The sequence below is a fragment of the Tetrao urogallus genome (genome assembly GCF_951394365.1).
Source record: "Tetrao urogallus genome assembly, chromosome: 3".
NCBI classification, from domain to species: Eukaryota; Metazoa; Chordata; class Aves; order Galliformes; family Phasianidae; genus Tetrao; species Tetrao urogallus.
In genome coordinates, this window is record NC_136815.1 from 43,582,242 (window position 1) to 43,604,690 (window position 22,449).

The 22,449-nt window shown below is 36.4% G+C and overlaps 1 protein-coding gene across 1 annotated transcript in view; it reads left to right on the top strand.

The window, feature by feature from the left end:
- The window catches only part of CDH2 (cadherin 2), a gene marked incomplete at both ends in the record, with an annotated part of 112,484 nt that extends 90,271 nt beyond the window's left edge, over positions 1-22,213 (top strand). The window contains 6 exons of the mRNA XM_079533361.1: positions 147-289; positions 1,490-1,723; positions 2,023-2,256; positions 3,813-3,952; positions 14,965-15,129; positions 22,007-22,213. Coding sequence (XP_079389487.1) covers positions 147-289; positions 1,490-1,723; positions 2,023-2,256; positions 3,813-3,952; positions 14,965-15,129; positions 22,007-22,213 — 1,123 coding nt within the window. The remainder of the gene's footprint in view (positions 1-146; positions 290-1,489; positions 1,724-2,022; positions 2,257-3,812; positions 3,953-14,964; positions 15,130-22,006) is intronic.
- Positions 22,214-22,449: the final 236 nt, after the last annotated feature.

Consider the following 22,449-nt stretch of genomic DNA (forward strand, 5'->3'; position numbering starts at 1 on the left):
CAAAGCTTAACAAATGGAACTTTTATAAAATGCTGACTCTAAATTACAAAAATGTGTTCAGAATACAGATTCAAGTATCTGTGTTATGTTTATTGTCAATATTTATGTTGGTAAATAAATAGCACATCTTGTGTTAAAATACACAGGTACTCAAAACTTTCGGATCCTGCAAATTGGCTAAAAATTGACCCTGTTAATGGACAAATAACAACCACAGCTGTTTTGGACAGAGAATCGATATATGTGCAAAACAATATGTATAATGCAACTTTTCTTGCCTCTGATAATGGTATGTATCAACATTGTATACCTTTTCAAAAAGCTTTCTTCTATTTGACTCTATTTTACTGGGCAGAAAACAAAATATGCTTAGCATATGTCTAGTCAGAAAGCCTGTATTAGTATCAGGCTCCATATAGTTTCCAGCTACTTGTGAAGCAGCTGAAAAATAAGTGAACAAGTTCAGAGAAAGGCACTGGTTTTGTTATATCAGTCAAGCTTACAGAAAACTGAAAAAGTCTGCACAAGACTGCATGAGGCTGAGTTGGATTCACAGCAGGAGTAGCTGATGACTTTGTGGGAAGTAGCTCGTTGAAGGGGGTCATGGATTGTATTTTTCCATATTCTGACTGCAGTAGTGCAGAGGAAAACAGTTTTTTTCTTTGGCAGTTTGTTAATGAAGATCTCTGCTCAGAAATTAGCCCTGTGAGAGTGGCTAGGGTGTTGTGCTGTTTGTGGTCAGTACTGGAAAGATAGGTGTATTCAGTAGTATTCTCACATTAGAAGGGAAAGCTGAGGCTGTTTATTTGGGAAAGAAGACAAATGGTAAAATTATGCAAACTAGTACAGTATAACAAAGCTAGGTCAGCTATTTCTATCCTTTTGGCCCTGTTCTGGAGAGTAAAATTAAATAGAATTGGAAGGAAGTTTTATTGGGTACAGCATGAGGAATGAGAACTATTGCTAATTATACCAAGAAATTCAGTGCTACATGTTCTCATAAATGTGTGACTTTAACAAGGTTTAAGGAAGCATCACACGTTCAGTATAGATAACAAGTGTCTAGAAGTAAGAATCCGCATGCTGAAAGTATTAGAAAGAATTTAAATATCATGTATGTGATGAAGGATGATAGTAAGTCTTAGAAGTTAATAAAGAATTTCTCCAGCAAATTCTCCAATGCATTTGATGTGGACTTCTGAAAAATGAACCTAGCTATTTGTTCAGGTAAAGCGATGGAGTCCCCCTCACCTGTGAATCAGCAGTTATGTTGAATTTTGCTGGGTAGGACAGTTATTATAAAGGCAGACTACTGATTATTTGTGTGTTTGCAGGAACGTTGACAGCGTTAGACTGTCAGTAAAGGCTTGGTAAAGGCAGAATACCGAAACGTGCATGGTAATTGAAAAGTGTTGTTAAGATTTCATTTGAAGTACTTTTACAACTGTTAACAGGCTCAGTACCTGGTTCTTTTTCTTTTTTCTCCAAGGAATTCCTCCAATGAGCGGAACTGGCACACTTCAGATATACTTGCTGGACATCAATGATAATGCTCCCCAAGTGAACCCAAAAGAAGCCACCACTTGTGAAACCCTGCAGCCTAATGCTATTAACATCACTGCTGTAGACCCTGATATTGATCCAAATGCAGGCCCATTTGCCTTTGAGCTGCCTGATTCACCTCCTAGTATTAAGAGGAATTGGACTATTGTTAGAATTAGCGGTAATTAACATTACAGAAATTTTAATTGTGTTAAAGGAACTATTGCATATTGTTTTCTATTTTCTACTTTAGTGTTATCTCATAATACATGCTGATCTGGTTAACATAAATAGGAAAAAACCTTGGCACAGGTTCCCCAGAGAAGAATAAATTTTAAGGAATTTTACAGTAAGGAAGTCATGCACTTAGTGGGTCTGATACCCAGTTATGCAATATGCAAAGCCATTTTTGCCATTTGTTTTTTACAACAACATGAGCAATACACTGCCTCGTAACAAGTGCCTTGTTTTTACCCACAGGTGATCATGCCCAGCTTTCTTTAAGGATCAGGTTCCTGGAGGCTGGTATCTATGATGTGCCCATAGTAATTACAGATTCTGGAAATCCACATGCATCTAGCACTTCTGTGCTGAAAGTGAAAGTTTGCCAGTGTGACATAAATGGGGACTGTACTGATGTTGACCGGATTGTTGGCGCAGGACTGGGCACTGGTGCCATCATTGCAATTCTGCTTTGTATCATCATCTTGCTCAGTAAGTAGATGGATCTCTCAATCCTGAGTCTTTTACTCTTGTATTATAACTGCCATTTTATGTTTCAATCCCATGTACCTTGACAAAGACCAGGGAGGGATTAAAGTCTCAAATACAAAAACTGTTGTTGAACAAGTATGAAAACTTTCTGATGGATTAGGAGTTTGTGAGAAAGGTCATAATTAGCACTTGCATGGATACTTGGCAGTCAAGTTCACCATCCCCACGCTGAGCTTATGAAGGAAGTTTTCCATCTGTGCCCAAGGGCACATGTTATATTACATCAGTGAGTGATCAGGACGACAGTGAGATTAGCCCTCAGACATTTAGTCTGTGGTCCTGTTGGTACTGTGTAATTTGGCACCTCCCACACTAGGTTGCACAGCCTCTGAGGAATGCTCTGGCATTACTACTATTGTGTGTCAGATTAATGTAAGTAGGCTATTTTATGATTTTGGAAAGTAATGTATCACAGCACTTCATATAAGGCCTGACAAGCTGGCAGCCATGCAGGAAAAAGAGATGTGTGTATTTGTTCAAGTACTACATAAAGCTGTGCTAGTATTTTATTTTTGTGAAAAGGGGAAATGACTAAACATCATAACTAAGTATCTGTCCAGTGTAGTAAATTAGATGCCAGTTCTCCTACACACTATGGTTAACTGATTTCTGATTGTGGTAGAACACGAGAGAAAGATTAACCTGTTTAGAGTATATTGTGCACTAGTCCAGAACATAGAAAATGATGGAAAGGAGTCGTGGGGTGGGGAGCGTGAGGGAGAGTCTTTAAGCCAGGCAAAGCCAATGGCTGAACACAAGAACAGCACAGTGATTTTCCTGGTACAAGGCACTCTTAAAATGTCAGATATTGGTTTGGCAGGCACCTAATGAAACTGCCACATCTTATAAGGTATTCTTTGGTGTTTTTTTTTTTTAAAACATTCTTCATATTTTTACATTCAAGATACAACTACCTTCATGGAAAGAAGTGTCAGTATAATTAGAAATTTACCTAGTATATTAGAAAATCATGTATTTATTCTGTTTTCTTTCTTATTTTGCTTTCTTTGTTATTCTGCTTTCTTTAATAGCTTTAGATTGTAAACAATCAGTAAAACAGAAAAATTATTGGTAATGAATGATTTAAAATGTATGCCACTGTGTAAAGTGCCATATATTGTTTGGGCATAGTAGGGAAACATGCAGGCAGTGTAATCTGAAATTCTTATTACTATTGGAAAGATTTCTTCTGAATTCAGTGATTCATTATACTTGTTTTTTCTTACTTTATGACAAGTTTATTTTGCAGATACAGATTTGTGACTTAGAGAAGTAATATGTGATAGATTTCCAAATCAAGTTGCTTATAGTATCCTAAGTTTAAACTTCTTCAGCTTAAGCTATCTTCTTTTAAATTTGAAAATAGAAAGCCATCCTGGAATACTGAAATGTCTCATCCAGAACAAAAGATAACAGAAGTAATGTGGTTTAGATTTGCACAGTTTTCCATGCTTTTGAATCAAGATGTGTGTTTGTCTTCTCTGTTTGCTGTGTAGTTTTAGTGTTGATGTTCGTAGTATGGATGAAGCGCCGTGATAAGGAGCGTCAGGCCAAGCAGCTCTTAATTGATCCAGAAGATGACGTGAGGGACAACATTCTGAAATATGATGAAGAAGGTGGTGGAGAAGAAGATCAGGTGGGGAATGATGAATGCTTTTTATGTAAAGGCTCCTAATTCGCTCTGCACTTTATTTTGTTTCTATTGACAAATCATAATAAGTAGCTAATTTCTGCATAACACACTGAAGACAATGAGTATTATTTTAAAAACCTGAAAAGAAACATTGCTTTCTCACGTTGCTTTTGCAGTTGCACAGACAGAAATTTTCTGTCTCTTGGGTAATATGTAAAATCAATAGCATGCTAACTTACACCATTAAAAAAAAATCATGGTATTCTTGCCATATTCCAACCAAGGCAGTTATATTTAAATGAAAATAAAAATCCCTTCTCGTTGTAATCTGTAAACCTTCCGCTCCTTGTCTGGGATCCTGTTGTATGGAATCACTAATACAGAGTGGCTAATACAGTCTGTTCCAAATACAACCCTTGTTTATTGGTAGGTGAATGCTTTTCTGGATGTACAGTAATGTGGGCTATTGACAGATTGGCCACTACTGGGATTTCAGCTTGGAAAGTATTTACGTTTCAAGTAGCTGTCAGGGCACATCTGTGTTTATTCAGATACCTTTCCAGGTAGGTGCCATATGCATTTACTCTCACATCACCTCTGGTTGAACCATTGTTGATATGTCAGAGAACTAGGAGTGATGTGTATATGCTAAGAATAGCTACTTTTTCCCTCTTTCTCTTCCCTACCACCTCTCTCAAAGTTAGTGAATTTCTGAGCAGTGTGGTTTCCTTCCTTCAGAGGAGATTTGTTAAGTGCTTTATGAGCGTGACAAACAGTAGACTAATGCACATTATTACTGGTAGAAGTGAGTATAATAATTATGAAGGGAACAGTGCATATAATACAGCCTGAGAAAATTTCCAGTAAAAAGCCTTAAAAAATCAAGTATAATTTTTCCACGCATCCCCAGTCATGTTCATCAGGCAATTCAGTTATCTGAAAAATGTCTCCCTTCACTAGTGCAGACACGTGTGGAATTCCCTCTGCTCTTCTGTTGGTTTGCATGAATTTTTGTTATCCTTAGTAACTTCCAGGCTTCCTGCATTTCCCCAGTTCCTGTTCCTACTTCCCGAGTTTTCCGCATAACTTTGTTTTTAAGCAGTTTGCAAAGGAAACTTCAGCTTATGCAGTTTTGGAAAATCATTTATATTAATAAATTGAAGGCAACCCTTTGAGATTATATATATTCCAGTTTGATTGTACAGACTGAGTACAAGAACTGTATCCGGCTTGTGCATGTTATTGCACAGAAGATAACAAGGAAAGTCTGTCCTGTGAGGACTAATTTTCCAGTTCATGTATCCCCAGCTCTTGTCCACCCACAATTCCCTGGAGGATCTGCTTAGCAATTTTTATGTAGTTTTGGTTTTAATTATTGATGACACAGTTCCCAGGATAGAGTCAGTAAAGTTTTCAGTGTTTATACTGTTGGCTAGGAAATTGTAGGTGATACTGTTAGAGTGTTGGGAGAGTTTGTGCCTGCAGATCAGAAACCTTAAGCCTTGTAGTAGCAGCATAGGGAAGAGCAAAATAATCGTTTGAAAAGAGTGCTGGAGTATCTCCTCTGTCCATTGTACACAGTGCTTCTCAGCAGGGAATGTGCTGTTTTTATCAGAGAGATAGTCAGGGGAGCGCAGCAGGACGTAACATTTTGTGAACACAGTTAAAGATTAGCAGGATGTAAACCATCCAGAAATGAAGCCTTTCACAATCTATGAATGGGTGTAGTGCATGCAGTGAAAGGAGGAACTGTTGGTGCAGTAGTAAATTGGTAAGAAAAGGGAAATGAGAATCAGTTCTAACGACGAGTCGAGGAAGCACCAAGATATAGGGAAGTTCAAGGACTTCATTTTAAAAAGAAAGAAAGATTTTTAGCCACAAAAACCCTGCTTTCTTTCTTATGGTACATTTTGAGGACGTTGTTGGAAATTAATTATTGTAATTACCAACCATGTTGTTGAGGTACACTGGTCACTCTCTTGATCCCTTGAGCAGGAATCTAAAAGATCTTTATACACTTCAGACATACCGAATGTCATAGGAAGGATAAGTAAAAAAGTGATCATGTGTCTGAACAGAGAATACAAACTTTCATGTTGGCACCTAATTTTCTATCTACATTGGATGGTCTCAATATCTTCTGTCTTGCTTTTCATGGAACTTCATTAACTTGATGGTTCGCTACTGAAAAAAAGTAGATTACTATTGGTGCTTAACTGGATGATCACAATTCCTAGGTTCACTTGTTCTTGTTTTCCTTCTTTCCTCCCTCACTCCTCAACCCTCTGAGGACTACTATTTTGATGTAACATTATTGTTATTTCTTATAAAACAGTTTTGCACACATTTTGTATACGATTTAAGAACTATTTATGCCAAGCTTTTCTAGTGTCCTAACAAGTTCCTTACAAATAGTTATCTCATCTTTGCAACCCTGTACTGGCAAAGCAATGTAAAATGCTATTTAGGCATTGACTATCTCTTCTTTTTTTTTCCTTTTTCCCCAAATTTAAAGAGTTAAAGTATCAAAGTTAGGTGTTCCGAAAAAAGCATTCAAGACTGCCCTCAAAAACTGGTTTTCAGAATGAGGCCTCATCAGGCCAGTGTTCCATTAAAATCAAGAAAAAGATGTTTAATGTCAGCCTTGGATCTGCAGATGATCAGCAAATATGTATGTCAGTATTAATGTTTGTTGCTGCTTATCCCGAACAAGATCAGTGCTGATTGACCAAGCAGCCTAGGTGGAAGCCTGGATGCCTCTCATGCAGAAAAATAAGGGGAATGCTCAAAGCTTCTCACAAGTTTCAGTGAAAGGACAGAATATTTTAAGAAGTTGAAATATTTTCATAATCTTTACCTTTTAAAATTCCTTTTCCTATTGATAACAAGTAAATTATTTAGGCCTTTTTAAAATTACCTGCTCTTCTGAATGAATACTTGAAGATTTGCATAGTGTGGCCTCATCGTCATCTTGTTTATGCAGATATTTTAGGTGACCAGATGATTTGGTTGATGAGACGCCAAAGATGTGTCTAAAGTGATAAAATTAAGATTCTTTGGATCCTAAACCAAACTACTTTCAGGCTTCTGGTTTGTTCTTGGAGGGTCATTTATTTGTTTAGGAGGTGTTTTTTTGTTTGTTTCTCTTAAATGCTATTCAGTTAGGTTTCCAAGCTGTCACAACACTCTCCTAAAGCATGCTCAGCATGTTGCTTTCAAATTCTTTGTTCGTGCAATCAGTGATGTATCCAGTAACAAATTTGATTAGTTCCAAATTCCAACTCCTTCCTCTGAGGCAGAATGGTTTGTTGTCTTTTGTGTTTGTGTGTTTTCTTCCCCTTCCCAAACTAGAATTTTGAATTAATTGTGATGTGAAGATTGTCATCAAAGAGCAATTTATTGTGTCTCCTGTTAATCCACTCTGAGGCCTTCTTGACCTGCTTTGCTCACTGGCAGACTAAATGGTTGTAAAGAAAATTGAGGTTCTGGAATGATTCGTTGTTTGTCTCTAGCTTGGAATGATCTACACAGGATTGTGTGATCTCCACAGTAGAGAAAAATGCATTTAATTCCCTAAGCCAGAAAAGCTGTATATCTGTCAGTCATAACTGATGTCAGCCTGCTCCCAGTGCAGACTGTTGTCAACACAGGAAGTGTTTTGGCCTTTTTTCACTTGAAATTCTGTTTTTTTGGAAAATAAAGTTTAAAACCTGACTCTGAACGCTCTACAACACTCATATTGTGCGGGCAGGAGTGTTTTTTTTTTCTTTTTTTCTTTTTTTTTTTTTTTTCCTCCCCACTGTTCTGGATGCTGAAAGGAGAATGGAGTGTTTAGAGAGGGAAGAGATACTCCAGGTAGAAAGTCTGCTAATCTTTCAGGGTTTTGTTTAATTTTCTAGTTGTAACAATTTGGCTACCTGTTGGAGTCACACCGTGAGTTACTTTGGGTCGCCACCATCCCACAGGAGTCAGTGGGACTGCTTTGGGAAGGATTTGGGGTTTTTATTCCCTCTGAATGTTTAACCCAGCTATTTGTGGCAGAGGCATTACACTTTGCCATATTCTGAAACAAACGTTACCAAGTGTTATGACAAATTCTGAAGCTGGGAGCGGCAGTCTTGATTAATAATGAATTGCCACATGATCTGGAGCTTATAATTGTTAGCAGACGGAAGGTGTGAGTGAGAGACAGAGGACTGACATAGACCTGGTGGCATGATGTGCAGTCAGCTTGTAACACTATTGTCAATTCTAAATGCAAAAACCTTATGTTGGCTGAGTGTTAAAGCACTTAGCACGTCTGCCACGTAGTTTGCATGTGTGGCAGATCACAACCTATAAACATCACTAATGCGTTCTACCACGTCCCTCAAGCCACTTATGTGATTTACATTGAGGCAGTGGGTGCTCAACTGGGATACTTGATGCATGCATCAGCTTGATAACTGTGATACATATTGTTTACTATTTAATTGTTTTTTCATGAGTCTTCTGTAGTACGTTACGGAAGATGCTCCTCACATCTCCTTTGAGTCCAGTTCTATGTTTCCTGAATTTTAATAGTGCGTAGTCATGCAAGTGGTCTTGTTGATGCAAATTAGAGCAGCAAGTGCTGTGCCTTGAAACTATTCATTTTCGGCTGTCTTGAATGTATTTTAACCTGACTATCACACTCAAATACAAGAGTTTCTAAAGCAGTGATTTTGCTATCATTAAGTATTTTTCTTACTAAGAACTCTGCTTGTTCCTTCCTAAATCACTGTTCCTTACAGTCTGTTCAGATGTTAGTCGATAGCTCACTTTTTCTCCTGTTTTATTGCACATTAATATTGAGAAATAAAATAGCAATTATTTTAATGATAAAAACATAATAGTCTACTTTTAGGTGTGACTGGATCTAAATTCTAAACAGGAGTTTCTCATTTGTGAAAGAGGATAGCTTTTTATTCCAGCATTTGTGTGTCATTGATAAAAATGTACTGAGTAATCATTTGTATTTTAATAGTTTGTTTCTTTTTTCTGTTTCTTTTTTCATTACTTTCTGGATATTGGTGTCTTAAGATTACATCAGTTTTATATGCTGGATCTTATCGTAAGCTCTGTTGTAAAAACAATATTTCTGAGCTACTTCATCAACAGTATAAATCCATATGATTATATTTTACCATCTGGAGTGTTCAGATCATTTACTCTCACTTCTTAACCTTTATTCTGTATTACATTTAAGACTGTAAAATATTTCATTTAAAAACTTAAACGATAATGAATAAAATAACTGCTGTTAAGGTATCCCTAGGCATCTGTAATATTACAAACAGGAGGAAGTTATTTTGAGAATAGTGATTGCTTACTTAGACCTTGTTTTTTGAGTGAGTGACTCATGCAGTGCTCCTGTGGAGGAATTATTATCATTCTTTGGTGAATCTTTATCTCATCATGGAAAAGTAATGTTTCCGTAATTCCATTATAAAATTGTTTTGTATTTTATTTTATCCTGTCTAGAACCTATGTCAGTGTTATTGTGTTTTATCTGCAGTTGGAATTTAGCTTTCACCTTTTTTATTAAAACAGATAAGTGAGCTTCTTGGTTATCTTAAAAATGATTAACTTGTAATGCTTTAGATTTATCGACAATAAAATCAAATGGGAAAAGGAATATGGCAGAAAGTAATAAAAAATAAATTGCAAAAAAAGACCAACTGTTAGTGCAGACACTGTAACTAGACTCCCACCTGCAGTCTGCATCTAGTCAAACCCACATGCTTTTCTTTCTTTGGAATCCTATTTCAGTAAATGAAAGATTTAGGGGGCTTGGAGTGTTTTGCAGAACTTGAGCAATATTTTATGTGCAAGTTGCTCAGCATTATTTATGATCATGATCAGTAAGTTTGGGATAGAATGGTTAGAGGATTGGTTTTTACTTCCTTTTCATTATTTGTATAAGACTTTTAAATTCCTGAATTTTCACCTAAATTTTTCTTCCATTGCTTCCCTTGTCCCAATTCTCTGTTGGAGAAGACAAGAATTAACAACGCGGGGGAGAAGATGGCCATGCATTTTATCCATGACCATTTATGACCAAATCTTAGTTTGCTCTGTTCTCTCAACACTGAAATAAAATTGGATTTATACTAAGATACCATCCTGTAAAATAGATTTGTGAAATGCAGACTTCTGCCAGTGCTGCTTTACTTGCTCTTAGAGCACTGCATATGTTTTTGTCCAGTGAATGCCACTTACAGCTGTCATAATCAAATTAAGCGAACCAGTGACAATTAAATTGATTTCTTCCATGGGAATAGATCAAAACTTCTGTATGTCTTCATAAAGGCCATATGCTTTGAAAATGAGAAACAGATGTTGTATTTTTGTTGTGTGAGTCATATGTCCAGGCCTGTATACATAGGTAGCCAAAGCTTTCTTTCTATGAGAGATTTAAATAAAACAACAACAACAAAAACTTGTTTAATTGCTTTTAAGATCAACCCATCTGTGCATAAAAATCTATGGGTTTATTAACTTGTGGTTTTAATCTGGTATTTGGAATTCTGCTTTGTTTTAGTATGCATTCATATTGAGATGGTCTAGTTAGTCTAATACGTTTTCAATTTAAGCTACTGCCTATAACTTCTAAAATTCAAGCACAGAGCAGCTAATCCAGGAGAAAAAGTTAACTTCAAGTTGAAGCTTCTGGGAAATTCTATCTCCTGGATTATCTTTTTTTTTTTTTTAACCCCAAAGATTGGTTGCAGCCAGAAAGTGAGGTACTTTAGAGATATTTCTCCCACTGCCGTAGCTGATGGCTGCTGTATGAGGGATTATTACTCAAGTGCTATTAAATGAATGGCCGCTTTGCACAAGAGGAAGTTGTTTAAGGGAAAAGCATTTTCTTTTTCTTTGTAAATCAGTGATTACTAGGGAATATATAATGGCATTTTCTTCTGTTCTGGCCATTTCTTCTATTCAAGTTGAGATACGTGAACTATGCTTCCAACTACTGCATAAAGGTTCTTAAAGAAAAGCTTTTAGGAGTTTTGGACTCTTCTGTCTGCACAGCTGGTAAAGTAGTTAGTCTCTATGGCTCAGGTAGCTGGTTTTGACATTTAGTGCTTGGATCTCACATTTCAGGAATGTGAGGTCAGAGCTACTAATGGTTCAAGTCTTTGCTTGAAGCTGTCTAAAAATGAGTGAATACGTAATAGTGTTAATATTTCTAATTGGGCTGATACAAAGTTGGTTTCTTTTGTGGTAAGGGAGTTTGAGAATAACTTAATTTGACAAGATGCAGCTTGTGGTGAAATAACATTTTTAGGAGATCCTGACTTTTATTTTCTCTCTTAAAACCAAAAACAAATCAAAAGCAAGTTCTTCTGTTTCAGTACAGGTGATGGTGGGGTTTTAGTTGTCTGCTTTTTTGTTGTTGTTGTTTTGGGGTTTTTTTTGAACTTTTTTTTCCCCAGTAAGAGTAAATAGTGATATCAAAAGAGGCTAACCAAGGAAACAGAAATGTTTGTGGTTACATCAAGTTATACTGATAAAACGATAAGCTAGTCATCTCGTTAGCCACCAGTTATCTAAAAGGTGGCTGCATGGTCTCATAGTTCTGTAAGACCCCTTTGTATGCAAGAGGTCATTCAGCTTGCTTCACTTAGATCCCTGTCATTGAATTGGAGGCTTCTGTTTTCCTGTAGACTTGGACAACCAGATCAGTGTAATTTTCTGGTTTCTTGAGGGCCTGAATTTGCTAGAAAATAAAAGCTAATGTTTTAGCTATCTCCCAATAGGAAAAAAGAAAAAAAGAAAGCAGTCTTCGATTCTTCTTTCCATTAACCATCTAAGCTTATCCAGAAGTCTAAAGAAAAAGAATTCAAACCTTCTGAAGGAATTTGCTCAAATCCAAACTTAAGGAAGGGAAAAAAATTACTGGAGCTAGGGCTTACTAACAGAAATTAGTAAATAAGTGCCTCTGACAAAAGCTAAGAGCTGTATGAATTAATAATGCCATCAGTCAAGTATGTTTTCAGTAGAGGGCCTATTCTTGTTCTTCATTAATCCCTCAGCAGATTGAAAGAATGAACAGATGACATGGAAGAAGACTGAAGCTAGGACAAAACTGTTGACTTCTAGTTCTGAATTAGAGTAGAAATAATGACCCTGAACATCATCTAAGCATGCTGTCCCAACCTAGCTCAGCATGTTTTTTTCTCACTCTGATACTACAGTTTTCCTTTTAGCTGTTACTTCTGCTCTTAACTATGTCAAACTCTGCTTGAGACTAACCTTAAAGTCTGTTCAGGAGCTTTAGATAATACAGCAAACGTTTTTCCATTTATCTAGCAGTGAATGCAACATTGAGCAAAGAGATGGAATTTCTACAGCCCTTTACGGCTTACACTCTGACTCTTTGAAATATATATACGTTTTTTTTTTTTTTAAATTTTATTTTTTATTTTTACTTTGCAGTAATTGAGTAGGGTTGGCTTCAGACAGAATGTTGAAACAGCTGGAGACGTTGCATGATGCTGTGTTTGTACATTAAGCCAGTTTCAGGAGATGGTGGATGAGTTACCATACCTGACTGATGTGCAGTTGGTATTGATTTTAATGATACAGGAGAATTGGGAGTCTCTGGTAATAAGCACAATGGATCTCTTTTTTTCCCGTCCAGACACTTAATAGACCTGCACAATAAATTTCCTCTGATAGAAGTCTGGAAGGCAGTGTCATAAATTATCCTAGAAAAGAAATCCAAAGTGGGAGTCCACATAAAGAGACATTCTGCCCTGCTGTTGCCTTGAGGATGGCAATCTTTGCTGTCTTTGTAGCTGTAAAGCTTAGAGATGTCTCATACTATACAAATACACAGGAGAATAACATTAAATATGAGGACTCTGTCTGACTTATTTAATATTGTATTTTTGTATGACCACTAATCAGGAAATGAGCTTTTGCGTATGGGGATGGGTGAATAGATTTTAAACTAGAAGAGCAGAGATTTAGATTAGATATTAGGAAATTTTTTTATTCAGAGAGTGGTGAGACACTGGAACAGGTTGCCTGGAGAAGCTCTGAATGCTCCAACCCTGGAAGTATTCAATGGGGCACTAAGCAGCCTGAAACTGCTTGTTCTTTTTAAGGTCTGTTCCAACCCAAGCCATTTTATGATTCTATTTATGTGCATATATTTAAATATATAAAATGTTTATAACAATATAAATATGTATTTATATATAGATAATATGTATATAGCATTATAAAACTGAAATGACTAGAGAGATTTTCCTGATTTTAATATTTTTTTTTTCATTTAACCATACCTATTTGAATTCCTTCATGTGAAAATATTAAGCATTAAAATGAAGTGTATGAAAAGCACTCTCTTAATACATATTCATAAATTCCAAAGACTACATTCTACTCTCATATGATTTTCTGATAGTATGTCTGTAAACTGTTTTGATTTATTTTACATAATAAAAAGGGAAAGGATGAAGAGTTCAGTTTACTTTTACTTTCTTTACTTCTACTTTTTCCAGTCCATACAACTTCATTGAAATGATTTATTCTGTTTTATGTTGATGAGCCAAGGGTTAAAGTTACAGCTCTGCCCCAAGGAACTTGTAATTTAATTAAAACATATGAAACTACATTCTAAGATCTCAGTGGAGCTGTTGCACCTTTTTGACTATGAATTTGTGTGCAATCAGTTGAGAACCCGAGAAACAAATTAGAAAGTGTAATGATCTGATAGACAGTAAAGCTCTCCCAATAAAAATGCCTTCACTGCAGTCAACAGTCCTCGCTTCTTGTTGAAAGGTCTGTGCTGGGGTGCCACAGTTGGTGAAGTAATACTCTCAGAAGGCCCCCTAGGTTCCGTGAAGTGACAGCAGCAGTATATATTTCTTCGTCAGGAATCAGTTAGGAACCAATGAAAATGTAATCCTCTGTACAGACAGCACCCAGCAAACTGAGATTGCAAATAAGGTTTTTACTAGAAAAACACTAATGAAAAATAGATACTGATTATAGAAGAACTTATTTTAGGATGCTTCTCAGCTGCTTGGACTATATGTGGGGTAGGGCATCTAGCATACAGTAGAGCTGGCATTAAGCCCCTGTCTGCTGGTAGCTCATGGGTGGTTGACTTTAGTTTAAGCCTTTAAGTCCCGTTCTTTGTTCTGCAATTTTACGAGTGCCTTGTGGAAAGGCATCTGTGAGCATGAGTACCTTCTAGGCATGACTACAGCGAGGTGAATGACAGTGCTGAAATGCATCACACTGTGCAAATAGTATTCAGGCATATCTATCTTAAATGCATAAATATTCATCTAATTAAAAATGTAATATACATATATACTGCTTATTGAAATTCATAGTGATATGCTAGCTTCATCAGTCTGCCAGAGTTGGAAACTGTGGCATCAAGTACTTAATGAACAGATCCACAAGTAATCTTTAGAAAAAGCCTAGAATTAAGGCCAAATCTGAGGAGCTTTGTACTTCTTATGACATTTTTCCCCCTTTGGCTTTCATATTGTAGAAGCCACATGAAAGCAGCAGGATGTCTTAAACTTCATTCTTGAATGTATTATAAAATACTGCGGAGCAGTACACTTGCTTCTTTCTCAGAAGGAGAATGTCTAGTGTTTATTTCCCTAGAAATATGAGAGTTGGATTTGATATCTTTGCTCTATGCAGTAGATCATCGTTACTAGGAAAAGTGTTTAGTCTCTTAATAGTACTACACAAATCCTTTCTTCTCAATGGAAAATTTATGAGAACCACTACAAATCTGATAGAACAGAATCAAAACAGTAGGTTCAGGGAGTATAAATCAAATAATGTCCTCCAAGTAACTGTGTTTCAGACTTATTCTCAGTACGTGTTACAATCCTGAAAATAAAAGTTGTGGTAAAATGATTCCTTGTACTTCCTTGTTTTCTTTCCTCATGTTTCTGCTGACAGACAGCATTTAAAATTCTCCTAACATACTCTCTCTGCTTCACGTGTTGCAGGATTATGACTTGAGCCAGCTCCAGCAGCCTGACACTGTAGAACCAGATGCCATCAAACCTGTTGGAATCAGACGTCTTGATGAAAGGCCAATCCATGCAGAACCTCAGTATCCAGTCAGATCAGCTGCTCCTCATCCTGGGGACATTGGGGACTTCATTAATGAGGTAAAAGAGAGAAAGAGTTTCCTCTTCTGGTCTATAAGGTTTTATATTTTCTTAATTGTACTCTGTATGAGTAGCTATTAAATTTGAACATTATAACTTTTAAAAACTTACTTAAACAATTAAAGTTGTCCTGCTAAATTGAACTAAATACATTCTTTTAAAGTGCAGACAAATTTAATTAACTCATTCAAACAGAAAGGAGAAGATATATCAATTAACTTCTGCACATTTGTATTAATTACATTCATAACACGTTATCAGCCGCAACCACAGTACCACAGTATCTCCAAGCAGGATTATTCTTTGGGTTCCAATTAATAAATAGAATAACAAAATTATAGTTTAGCCTAAATTCATTTATTAATTCAGAGTAATTTAATAATAGAAATAGTTCATACTCATTTTCCTCATATATTACCCTTTGAAGCCGGATAGTAGTGGAAATACTGTACGTTCAGTAAGGCCAGAAGAATTCCATCAAATACGATTAGTGAGCAGGGCAGCTAAATTAAATGTTATGTAAGTGCTTCTAATACTTGTCATAGAGCTTTAAAAGTCTTTGCATTATCTTTGATTCTTCAAATTAATAAAGATAAATGTAAGTAAGATTCACACTATAACGAGATTATTCACGCTTCTGAAAGTAATAACATTACAAATATTTGTTTCATTATTTTATTCACTTGTCTATGTTAAGTCGTTGATTTTTATGTAACTTAGGACAGTAGAATGCATTTCTTGTGCTCACTGATGACAGAAAAACAAATATTTATTTTAAGTTGTAAATTATGGTTTAGTAATTCAGTATTCTGTAGATTAATAGAAGTAAATTATATTCTCTAATTTTCTTATATCTCTGGCAGTTACTAGCTGGGTAAGTATCGAAGGGAACAGTTTTTGCAGATACATTTCTTGTTGTTTGTTTTAAGAAAAAAAACAGACTAATGCACTGAAGTCTCTGCTGTGTTAGCAGGGTGTGTAAAATGGAGTTTGATCCTAGTAAGATACACAGCAATACTATGTAAAGGAAGGTAACTAGCTGTAAACTATTCCAATTAGATGTTATTTTAAGAGTATCCCGACTTGTGGAAGACCTCTATTAGAATGAAGTGGCTTAGCAAAATGGATCTTTGCATGCCTTGTACTTCGAAATGTTTCAAATACATTTGACTTTTGTAATAAAACAGAGTCATGGAAGAACAAAATGCCCAAAATTGTGTACATACAAGAACTTCCTTACAGCCCCTCGTCTTCTTCCAGATGATCAGTTTCCCTTCCTATTCTCCTATGAGTGTGCCTGTACCTGGCAAGTGCTGGCAAAGAGACTATGATACTCAATACCCTGATTTTTCTCATGTTTGCGGCAGTGTTGACACTCATACGGATCCCAGATGAGAAATGAGGGAGTGATTGTCAACAACCAGAAAAGGGACAGTTTGTCCAGTAATTTTAAAATTACTCAGCAAACTGCTTCAGCAATGCTGTTTTTCAGCATGTTGTCACTCCTGAAGAATCTGTCATAAATGGATAGAAGCAGTAGGTTCTATCTTTATTTAACCTCATGCTTATATCTTAGTACCAAGCTAGGAAACAGTTTCTTTCTCACTTCTGTTGTATTAGCTCAGTACCTTCCTGCATTTTTCCTTTTCCTCTTCACCTAAAAGAGAAGGGTTCTTCCAGCTAGTTTTATATTGTAAAATGATACCAATAATATAATTCAATCCAAAACAAAATTAGCATTAGATTTATATACAAAATTAAAGCATGGCAATTTTATCTGCAACCTAGCTGGTAATCAGTTGCTTCCTCATATTGAAAAGAATTACATGATGTAGATTCTGTGTTTCAAATGTTATATATTTAGCTTCTTTTTGTTGTAAGGTGTTTCTTTCTTAGGATTTTTATTTTGTTTTACTGTGGAGCATTTCACCTAACTCTCTCTGAAGTGCACAATTATTGCCTAGGATTCTTTATGCTCTGTTTTACCAGAACACTGAGCAAAATGAAAACTTTATTTCTCCACAGTAGTTCTATCTTAATTTGTATTATATCAAAATTTACCATGGCAAACATGATTCTAGGAAGTTTATTAGAACAAAAAAAAATCAATTGTTTGCTGTAGTAGTCACTATTACAGTTAATATTCCAAATAATCAGTATCCTGTGCATAAACATCAAGGTTTTCAAATTTGCTTCAAATAACATCCTTTGCCACGTGTTGCAAGCAACCCCAGCAAGGTTATGATTGAACAAATAGTTCCGTTTTCAAGTCTCTCAGTTTTATGTGGAATAAAAGAAGGAAATATCTTTGCTAAAGATGCCAGTTTTCTCTTTTAGGATGATAGTTCAGACAGAAGATATGCTAAGCTGTGAAAAAGACATAGCAAGATAAGAAATGGTAAAGTTCATACTTCTTTGCATCCATACTTGGCATGTTTAGGCAAAGAACTTTCTTCCACTGCAAGTCACACCATAACTCCTCTTTTGTTCAGCCCTAACCCAGACCATGTCCCAAACTAACTGAGTTGCTAGCTGAACAGAGAGGGGCTGCCTTTCAGTTGTCATTACCTCTGCAACAAAGTTTGCATTTACTCTGCTGGCTTGAAAACATGCAACCCTTTTTGCAGATCAGTCCTGTATTTTGGAGGACTTGGCCCTGTTCCCAGAGATGCTGATCACTGAACCTTTGGGATGCTACCCCACATATGGGAATTAATTCAGACTGTTGAATGCTCACCAGTACCTCAGACACTCAGACACAGTGCCACTATTGTTCAAACTGGCTACCAAATTACTTCAACTTCTTGGCAAAAAATAACCGTACATCATTTGTGTCAGATACAAATACAGAGAACTTAGCTACCACCACCTGAGAAAGCATGGGGTACTTTTTTTCCTCTTGATCCTATTACAGAGGAACAGAAGGTGAAAAAGACCTACTGGATCGTCTTTTTCCTGTTTGGCAGTACTTACTTTGTTTCTTGCAGTGTATTATTTTCCAGCTGTCATCAGTTGTATTAAGTCTACCTGAATTAGGTATGAAACATGTGTAAGTAGTAAGTATAAAAAATAATAAGTAATAGTAAGTATAAAAAATAATAAGTATTTTGTAGTGTTCTAAAAACTTCTCATTGGAAAAACAAGTTAGAAGTATAATAAAGCCTTCAAGTATTTTTATGACACTTGCAAAGTTAAAATAAAACATGAACTTTGTAAAAATAAGAAGGTTCCAGAGGTGCCTTATAATCAAAATATGTTTTGCAGGCATAATCTAAATGACCTCGGGGACTTTCTTGTTTTGTTTGTTTCAGTGGATAGATGAATCTCTAATTTAAGGGAGGGGTGGGCAACGGAAAAACTTCCTTTTATTCCAGTTCAGTGTACAAACAAGTCGGGGAAATAAGTCATGTGTTATTAAGAATCCTCTGTAGACATTGTTTTCCATTTTGAGCTTTTTAAAACATAACCTACAGAATGTGGAGCATAATTAATGCTAAGAGTATTCAGGATTTGCAGGCAGTATAAATCAGACCTAAGCTCATTTTCAATAATCACCTATGCTGTCCCTAGAAATCTTAAAGAAATTATTGTGATGGAGAGTTTGTGAATAAGAATATATTTGTAATCAATAGAGGACATAGCTTGAGGTAAATTAAATCACAAACTGAAGGTCTCATCCCATGAGAATGTGGAGGACACTTGATTCATCCTTAGTAAATGGTTACTGATACAGTACACCTCTGAGCAGAACACGGTCCCTCTGTTTTCTGTGTTCTCTCATCAAGTGAAAAAACAAGTTGAAACCATTTTTCATACTTCATTGTAGGGCTCTATTCTTTCATTCTCATCAAAAGTCTGTTGAATCTGATTAAGTAATAGGATCAATAAAAATAAAAGCATTAGATCAGATTTTGTAAAGTTTCATCTTCTTTTGAGATCTTGTGGATTTCGTTTTTGCTCTTTTTGGGACTAGGCAAGTATATACGAGACCAAGCAAGTTATACAAGTACAATTTAAGGTCACCATCATTGTTCTATTAAGGCATTGTAGTCTTTCCTCTTCGTCCTCTTTATCTCCTGATCAGTGAAAGGATGTGCAGCACATAAGGAAGAGGAGTAAGTGAGGTTGCTAGTCATTCTGTCCTAGATCTCAAGCTCTCTTTTGTATTGCCATGACCTTATTGGCTGTCACATCAGCTTCTCTTCAATGACTGCTTTTTATGCATTGCTTGTGTAGCAAATGCAACGGAATGTATCTTGGTTCACCATCTTCCAGGGAGATATTCTGCTCTCAAGTACATGTCCCTTCAATTCAGCTGTTGAATTACCTCTAACTACCTCTAGTGGAAACTGCAGGTTTTCAAGATCAGGAATCAGTAATCAAAACAACAGGAAATCCACTGTTCTGAAGTTCTTGAGCACCTCTGAGAAATACTAAGGAATCTTTTGAGGTGTGGTTAACAATACCACTCCAGCAAAAACAGTGTAAGCAGTCACTGGGAATCATTTTTGCCTTCTCAGTCATGCCAATACAGCACATTGTGGTACTGAAAGGAATGGCATGTAAGCGAAAAGATGGCAATACTAAAATCAAGGGGAGTTTCATAAGCCAGTTTCATTGCCAAAGCTGACATAAAGCATCTCCAGCTTCAGATACGCTGTAGAACCCAGCAGTTCAGAGAATATGCTTAGCAGAAGGAATGTAAAAAGTCGTGCTATTTCTTAATCATCTTAATATGCCATACAAATATGGCAGAGAACTTTGTTGTCTTAAAGTTAGAAACTATGTTCGTTAAATCTAGAGTCTGAGGAATTGTTAACTGTAATAAGTCAGTATCCTGCGTTTGACTGGCTGTTCCCAGGCAGAACTGCAGGGAAATAGCACTTCCTTGCCAAACCTCCTTTGTAAATGACTTTTACATAGAAACACCTGAGATTCCTACCTCAGCACTCCTTAAGTATTCACTTTCCTTGTCACCTCTGCCCAAAAAGCGTGGGAGTACATCACCCCAAGCAGGCTTAAGTGAAGGTGCAAATACTGTAAGGACTGCTTAAGACTTAAATTTAGATTTCTGCTTCAGCAGCAGAAATAAAGAGAAAGCCTTGGAACTATTTGAAGGTTTGAAGCTGGACAAAAGAAATCTTCCAGCATGTATTTGCTGTTGCCTTTTAGGAATCTTGAATCATTTGCCCTTATTGCAGCTGTCAGGATGGAAAACTCCAAAGAGAAAGATAACAAGCATCACCAATTATTCTTATCAGATAATTCAAAATTATGCTTCTAATACTGGCTATTAATAGCGTGCTTGATGTTGTTGTACTACGCGAAACGATCACTTTAAATCCAAAATATGTTCTTGATTGGAGGTCATTAGTTTGATAATTATGCTGGGTCTTTCCAGCATTGATTTGCAAAACTATTTTAGGTACATTTTGCACACTTCTGAATGATTTTAGATGCTAATAATCAAGTTTCTTTTATCGATACTATAGGTTTTAATTAACGAATTCGCGTACATATATATTTATAGGGAAAAAAATTCAGACGTTTCTGTTATATCACATTCTTACCATGCACTGTTTGGTTTAAAACATACATTTGTAAAAATGGCATCTTAAATAATTCAAAGGAGACACAATCAATCTTTTAAAAAAAGAACAGAAGAAAGCGATTTTTCGAAGAAATAAATGAGCATCAAAAATTAACAGGAAAATTGGCACAAATTGCACTGGTTAAAATTAATCTAACAGTGAGAAACTTGAAGCCTTAGCTAAGGCTGCAAGAACCTTGGCAGTCGCATTATTCCTCATCAATAGCTGCCAGAATAGATCCATCCTGAAAGTGGAAGATCTTGAAAAATCACTGCTAATCCTGTGCAAGAAACTACAGGGCTGAAAAATCCAAAACACAAGAGGGCTTGCATTTACTTATAACTGTAGCCTGTTATATTCAAGCTGTAAGTCTTTCCAGGCTAAGTGTGGCTCACAACAGAGTAATAGCTTTATATTCTTTAAATATACTGTTTAGATTTGAACTTACATTAGGAAACAGAGGAAAGTCACTCCTCTGGAAGAAGTGTGGTTCTTTTTCTGCTTTTCCCTCGTTCCGTTCTTGCTTTTGGTTTTAGACTGGGGTTATTCAGCTGTAGAGGGTAGAAGTTTAAAATTACTGAAGACCTAATATTTGTGTGTTTATAGCTTGAATACCTTCAAACAAGGAAGCGAAAATGGTTATATTGATGCATTTAGCTTTCGCGGCTCTTTTTGTGTGTGTTTTATGAGAAGCAGGTGGAATCTTATGGATGGTAATGGCAAAACACATGCGGCTTAAGCCAACATATTGTACCTTTATCTCACAGCAGCCTACAGAGGCACGTGAATTTTGCAGAACTAACTAAATACAGCTTTTGGCACACACAGATGAACTGCAGGCCAGCAGTGTCAGTGGAGATGTTATTGGCCATGTGAGATAGCTGTTAAAGCAAATCTTTGCAAACATGCCTATTTCTCCTTCCCCATCTGTCTATTTACCAGTCCCATATTGCTCATGCCTCAGGTTGTGAGCTGTACAGCTCAGAAACTGTATATTTATTAGCATCATTCCAAGTTCAGTGATGTTCTCTTAAGATTTTGTTAGAACAGTGTGTGCAGTTGTTCCAAAACTTCCAGCTTTAAATGCTGGAAATGTGTCCATTCTAAAGGCAATTGAAATATGTTTTTACTGCAGTTACAGAGACATGAACCATGCCATTCTGGTTTATATGAACTGTAGAAGAAGAAGAATGATATTTTCTCAAGTGGTGGCTGGTAGATAACAGCAATGCAATGTTCCAGTTACGTGTTAACTTAACCTTTTTTTCTCTCTCTCATTATCACAGGGACTTAAAGCAGCCGACAATGACCCTACAGCCCCACCATATGATTCCCTCTTAGTCTTCGACTATGAAGGAAGTGGCTCCACTGCTGGATCCTTGAGCTCTCTTAATTCCTCAAGTAGTGGTGGTGAGCAAGACTATGACTACCTAAATGACTGGGGCCCACGTTTCAAGAAACTTGCTGACATGTATGGTGGAGGTGATGACTGAACTTCAAAGTGAACTTTGTTTTTGGACAAGTACAAACATTTCAACTGATATTCCCCAAAAGCATACAGAAGCTAGGCTTTAACTTTGTAGTCTACTAGCACAAGTGCTTGCTGAAGGCTTTGGCATAGGCTGCAAACCAATTTGGGCTCCGTGGAATATCAGTGATCCAATGCTGTTTGGAAAAAAATATTGAGCTCAGTTACACTTGAATTTTACAGTACAGAAGCACTGGGATT